This window comes from Parasteatoda tepidariorum, chromosome 3 (assembly GCF_043381705.1).
Source record: "Parasteatoda tepidariorum isolate YZ-2023 chromosome 3, CAS_Ptep_4.0, whole genome shotgun sequence".
In the NCBI taxonomy this organism is placed as follows: domain Eukaryota; kingdom Metazoa; phylum Arthropoda; class Arachnida; order Araneae; family Theridiidae; genus Parasteatoda; species Parasteatoda tepidariorum.
Window position 1 is genome coordinate 63,390,083 of NC_092206.1, and position 7,044 is coordinate 63,397,126.

The following is a 7,044-nucleotide window of genomic DNA, read 5'->3' on the forward strand; positions in this document are numbered from 1 at the left end:
GAGAGAGAGAGAGAGAGAGAGAGAGAGAGAGAGAGAGAGAGAGAGAGAGAGAGAGAGAGAGAGAGAGAGAGAGAGAGAGAGAGAGAGAGAGAGAGAGAGAGAGAGAGAGAGAGAGAGAGAGAGAGAGAGAGAGAGAGAGAGAGAGAGAGAGAGAGAGAGAGAGAGAGAGAGAGAGAGAGAGAGAGAGAGAGAGAGAGAGAGAGAGAGAGAGAGAGAGAGAGAGAGAGAGAGAGAGAGAGAGAGAGAGAGAGAGAGAGAGAGTATTAATTTCAAAAGTAGTTAGCAATTTTTCTCGCCTAATTCCACGTCTTCAGATATGGTTAGCAGTAGTTAAATTATTCCTATTTCATCACAGTCAGATTCTGCGTTTTTCAAACATCTATGCAGGCGCAAAAGCAACATGAACTCTAGAACCTATTCAATGGTTTGTATACCGAAAATTTCTCCTAGTTATTGCTAGTGTTTAGCTCATGGATCACCCTGAATAACTTTTGACCTAGTCATCTGATCTTCACGTTCTTGGACCCAATTTTAAAGGCTCGAATGGTATTCAAATATGCTAATTCATTAAAGCCAATGACATTTTAAGTTACAAATTAGGATTTTTGACCCCCAAAGTTTAATGGGCAGCTGCAATCTGGGGAATATGGTAGCAATAGTTAGGTCAAGAGAGCGGTTTAAAGTTTGGACCCCTTAATACTTTTACTTTTTGCGTATTTCGCTCTCTCGCTATATAATAACTCAATTATTTATACAAATTGAAAACTTTCGTACACAATTATAAAATTTGTTTATCCAAAAATTAATTCCATGTGAAAGATAACTTTTAGTGAATATTTATTATTTCATTTAATAATATTTGTAAAGATTTTGAATTGTGAGGTATACAATTTTTTACAATATTTTTAGGAATGTAATTTTACATGGCAAAATGCAAAATTTTAGCTAAATCGGTCGAATAGTTCCTGAGAAGTAGAATTTAAAAAATGTCAGATGCTTAAAATTTCAACTGAAAAGGACATTTTTAAACAATATAAAAGGGATAAAATTTTCACGTACGCGTCCAGTATTTTTTTTCTCAATAAATAATTTCTAAGACGTTTGAGGAAAAAACTCCCGTTGAATTCAAGTTATGCTGTTAATATCCGAGTTCTATAAATGTTTTATAACTTGAAACCGTTAAAACCGTCTTCGTTAAAGCTGCGATTATACTAGATCAGGACTTTCAGCTGAGAGTGCTTAGGTGGTAAAGAGATGGCATCAGAATTAGGCGAAATAGGTTCGAATCCAGCTGGTATACCTGGTTGAATAGAATATTGCTCTTTATTCGCACCAATCACACTGTTGTAAAACATCTTCAGTGTTATACGGATCAGGAGTTAGATCTCCCTTGCTGCCGATGTTCGTTAACGCTATAGCTGATTAGTTCCATCAAAAAGTTCTCCATAAAATTGTGCCAATGTTCGATTAAAAAGTTTCCTAATCTTCCGAAATTGGATTATAAGTTTATGGCTCTGTTGCTTAAAGCCAGTTCTTAAGTAAAATAAAAACAAGTGCTCGTAATAAACGCTGCTCGTAATAAATTATGTTCTTTAAAACTAGATAATCTCTGAACAGTAGGAATTTTGTCTATTAGTTATCACAATAATAAAAGTGGTTGATGCATTGAATAGTTAGGCACACTTATGAATTATTCATGAAATAGATCTCGGAATATTTAAGTGAGATAGATGGTAAGTGATTAAACTTTTTTTAGGGAAAAATACAAGAATATGATTAGAGTTCTTGAATAAATGAGGATTTATCATTGTTTTCTAAATGTTGATCACGTTTGAGTTTCAGTTAAGTAAAGTTCAGAAACTTTTATGTCAGATTTTTTTAAAATTCTTGAAATAATCGCATGGAATCTAAATTAGCTTCTTTATCCAAATCGGAGGATAAGTTAAACTTGCATATAGTGATAAATCGAAATATATTTTACTTACTTCTTAGTTTTTTTATGATAGTGCAGAATAGAAAAACTTTTATATTCAGATTTAAATAAGGAAGTAAAATTAACTTTATGCTTGTTTAGATGCTACTAGATAGTTGTTTCTTTATTTTTTTATCTTTTTGAAGTTTTGATTTAAAATTGAGAGTGAAAAAGTAGTAAGAGTTAACTCTAAGAAATAAAATATTATGATAGATAATTGGGATAATTTCCCACTTAACAATATCATGCCTCAAACTATTCTTAAAATTAGAGTGAGAAAATATTCAAGTAATTAAACTTTCTGATATATATGTAATAATTTCCCGCTTAGCAATATCATGTCTCAAACTATTTTTAAAATTAAGAGTGAGAAAATATTCAAGTAATTAAACTTTCTGATATATATTTGGGATAATTTCCCGCTTAACAATATCATGTCTCAAACTATTCTTAAAATTAAGAGTGAGAAAATATTCAAGTAATTAAACTTTCTGATATATATGTGATAATTTCCCGCATAGCAATATCATGTCTCAAACTGTTTTTAAAATTAAGAGTGAGAAAATATTCAAGTAATTAAATTTTCTGATATATATTTGGGATAATTTCCCATTTAAGAATATTGGAATAATTTCCCATTTAACAGTATCAAGCCTTTAAATATTTTAAAAACTAAGAGTGAGAAAATTGTGAAAGTGATAAATATTGTGATAAATATGTGATAAATATTGTGATAAATATTTGAGATAATTGTCAAATATTCTGATATATATTTGAGATAATTGTCAAATATTCTGATAAATATTTGAGATAATTGTCAAATATTCTGATAAATATTTCAGTAATTTTCCATTTAACAATACCATATTACTATATATTTCTAAAATTAAAAGTGGGAAAATGAAGTGTGTTTTGAGTGAGAAAAATTTGAATGTTATGTATAACAAAAATCTCATAGAAAATATGACTTACCAATTATAAGTAATTTGCTAGATTTTATATTGAGAGAAAAAGTTGGTGGTTTATAATAATGAAAACCAATATGAAAAATGTTCTCCTTATAAAGCCGTTATCTCAAAAAAGTTTGATGTTTTCCAGTTAAATGTAATGCTAATTTTAAATTAAGATCACTTATCATAACTAGCTTTAGGTTATAAATTAGTTATAGTCCTTTAAGGTAGGTAATATTGAATTGTTAATTTCAAAGTACTTCTTTTAGAAATATGATTTTAGAAAATAAGATTTTAGAAATTATGATTTTAGAAAATATGATTTTAGAATATATGAATTCAGAAAATAGAAAATGATTTTAGAAAATAGAAAATATGACTTACCAATTGTAAGTAATTTATTAGATTTTATATTAGAAAAAAAAAGTTTGAGGTTAATAATAATGAAAACCAATGTGAAAAATTTTTTCTTTACAAAATCGCTATCTCAAAAAAGTTTGATCTTTTCCAGTTAAGTGTAATGCTAATTTTAAATTAAGATCACTTATCATCACTAGTTTTAGGTTATAAATTAGTTATAATCTTTAAGGTAGGCAATATTGAATTGTAAATTTCAAAGTACTTCTTATAGAAATATGATTTTAGAATTCATAACTTTTTTTTCTATTAAGAGATTATCCTTCTAATTAAACTTGAAAAATGATTGTAAACTGCAGTAGCCATTTAAACATTGTTTCAACAATTTTTTTCTTTGTAACATTTAATTCTAATTAAAGAAAAAAAAGGGTCTTTTTTGTTGAATTCTTTTTTCTAAGCTTTAAATGTAAAACTAAACTGTTTTAAATAATGGGCAACTGAAATTAGGGAAGATTCAGAGCATTAATTTTTCTTTTTTCACCTTGCTTTTTTTTACCTTTTGATGGTTGTTTCGTTTCAAGAGGTTAATTGTAGTTAATGGATAAATTGTATGCAAACCATTGTCTTTATTGATTAAATACCGTATACATCCTTTGTATTCGGTTTGCAGAAGAATTAAAAGAGGAAGAACAAAAAAAAAATGTTTTCTGGCTTTTCTGTATAATTTATGAAAGCTGAGTTTTTTTTAATACTTTAATCCTTTAACATAAGGATAAGTAGCTTTAATTAAATGTTATAAAAATATTTTTATTATCTTTTTACTTTTTTTTCTTAAATAGTATCACTTCTATAAAAAAATGCAGCAATGTATCTAGGTTGTCTAAAAAAACTAGTTTTGAAATTTCCTAATATTCCTGCTAAGTAATTCAATTCCGGTTCTGTATTCAGGTAACAATTTAGTAAAAATTTGAGTCTCTTAACGGACTCTTCACAAAATAGTTTATGGTTAAAACAGACCTCTTGCATAATTTGTATCACAAATACGGTTCTTAAAGAAAAAACTCTTCTTATAACGGTTCTAATTCATAATTTTAAAACAAAAATTCGTTGAAAGACACAATTTTTTGTCTTCCTTTTTCTAAAAAAACAAAACCTTATTTTCACTTATTCACAAAATTCTGAATATATTTTTAACAAATACAGACCTTTCACAAAAAGTCTGAGAAAGGTTCGTATTTTAACAAACTCACAAAGTTAAACGCGTAGATGGTTCACGACTTCATGAAAACGGACCTTTCACGGATAATCCTTGGTACTGATGGATGATAGTATATCATATTATCGTTATAAATTACTGTTGAAATTAAAAAAACCTTTAAAAATACATTTAAAAAGTACTAACCATACTTTAAAAAGTTCTGGCAGTAAACATAACTTTTTTTTGACGGATTCTGATTTCTGACTCTCAAAACGTAGGGAGTAGCTGAAATCAAATCCATTCCAAGATCTTTTGATGCTGTGTCTCATAATTTTTTTTCTTCTTTTTTTTACAAACGGCCTGTACTAACCATTGGAGAACCGGTTTACATTATGTCTATATAAGCGAGCCTTCTTTTCATATGTATGTTCTCATTCCGACTCAAGCTTTTGCAGAGTGCGGTTGTGCTGTGACCAGCTCTGTGCGATTGAATCATGTCATCACGAACAGGTTACGGAAATTCTCCTCGTGGCCGGGGAGGAAAGACTATGTCTTACCGCCCCATACTCTAACGGGACTTGAAAACAGATGAGGAACGTTATTGCTTCCTTCGAAATCAAGGCAACCAATATACTTCTAAGGATATCTTAGATAACGTAATCAACTCCCACACGAAACTACCTAGAGAATACGGCGAGATCTATTTACAAGTCTACATGGAAAGAAGGAAAGAGCTCTACCCAGAGAAGCCTCCCGAGGGAGCAACAAAGCCTTGTGTCTCTGCCAATACAACTCCATTGCCTGAAACAACAATGCCTGAACAGCCGAGATCCCCGTGGAAACTCCTATAACGGACATCGAAGAAACAGAACAAGCTCCTGAGAACAACAGCATCACCCCTTCTAAAGAGACTGAACAAATTCAAGAGCCGATTGAAGAGGCCTCGACCTCCGAATCGGAAAAATCTACTAGCAACAACAACGAGCCACCGGCAAAGAAAAGAAAAAGGAAAAAGAGAAAGCCCGCCAAAGTCACGAAAACCACCACTAGCTCAACTACTACGACTTCAATCAGCTTATCTTCTCCTGAGTCCCTTTCCCAGCCGGAGCCTATGATTACATCTGAAACCACGGATGAGACACATAACAATGACAAAGAGACTTCCAAGAAAACTGAAAAAGCTCTGCCTCCAAAGAATGCCAAAATACTCATCCGAGGACTACCAGATGATTTCGATACCGAAGAAATTTCCCAGGAATTCGGGAAATTGGACTTAAAACTTCATAAAGTTATCCAGTTTAAGAAGAGGATGGAGGAGCCTATAGGCTCCTCTCCCTTTTCCTCATCATTGCACCAATCGCAGACCAGGATAGGATCTTCGCTATGAAGAGTCTACAACAGATACCCATCAGCACCGAGAGATTTCGTGGCCGCCGGCGGCCGCTACAATGCTTCAGATGCCGGGGCTTCGGTTATACCCAGCGACACTGATCCAATCAACCTAGATGTATGAAATGTGCAGAAATGCACTACTCATATCAATGCAAGAAGGATAGAAGTTCCCGTGCCAAGTGCTGCAACTGCGAGGGAAGCCACACCTCCAATTTCTCTGGGTGCGAGGCCCGTCCCAGTAGAAAAAGCTCCCAGCCTAAGGATACTTAAGTTACCTCAGCTCATCGACTTGTATCAATCGTGAAGGAGCTGCAGGAGATCTTGAAAAACCAAGAAGTGCTAAATTTACTTCAATCTCTACTCAAGGGGCCATCCCCTACAGAATAATGATCTACTACTGTGACATTAAGTCACAGCCTAATTTCTAAATATCCTGTTTTGTTAATCAAAATACTTATTTTTTTCGGCTTAATTTATAATTTTATGATACAACTTTTATTCTCTTCATCTTTTTCTTCTCGCCCCTTAACGCGTTAGCGCAATGAGGACATTTTCCCCAGGAAGTTCCTTGCACATTCCTCAGACACTCCTTTTCTTGGAAAAAGCTGTCGGCGTCGTTTGATGTAGCACGAGAATTTGAAGTCGACTGAAACTTAGCTTTGCAACGTCAATCAGAAGGTGAGAATAACACTTAAAAATAATATTGATAATACATCTCAACTTAAAATTTTACTTCTTTAATTCATACTTTCAGTACCTTGAGTACTCAACTCGGTTTTTTTTCCTTTTTGCTATAAAAGCCAGAGCGCGAAAAACGCTCGTGGCATTCGAATCTTCCATCCCCCCAACGATATACTTACTCCCTCGCGGAGTTTTTTTTTACTTCCCTCCTCTTTTGAGGAAAGGGTTTCGGACCTTACATGGCGCCGCAGTATACACCGCCATTGATGGACTCCTTCACAGCCATTTCTAGCTTTATTGTAATGCTGTTTTAATTTTTCAAAGAAAATCTCAAAAATATCGGCAGCTGTTCCCTTTTTGAAAAATTTTATGATTCAATCCTTTTATCAAGAATTCTTTTTGATTGAATACTCTTCTTTATGACGCACTAGCTTGGGATAGTTCGGTCTCCTGCTCCAGCTACCAATAGTACCCACATTTTTAAGATGTTGTGC

At 32.7% G+C, this 7,044-nt stretch overlaps 1 protein-coding gene across 1 annotated transcript in view; it reads left to right on the top strand.

Annotated features, from left to right (window-relative positions):
- Window positions 1-5,864, top strand: part of LOC122268844 (protein FAM133A-like) — a 20,815-nt gene extending 14,951 nt beyond the window's left edge. The window contains exon 2 of the mRNA XM_043039456.1: window positions 5,302-5,864. Coding sequence (XP_042895390.1) covers window positions 5,302-5,864 — 563 coding nt within the window. The remainder of the gene's footprint in view (window positions 1-5,301) is intronic.
- The last annotated feature ends 1,180 nt before the right edge of the window (window positions 5,865-7,044 follow it).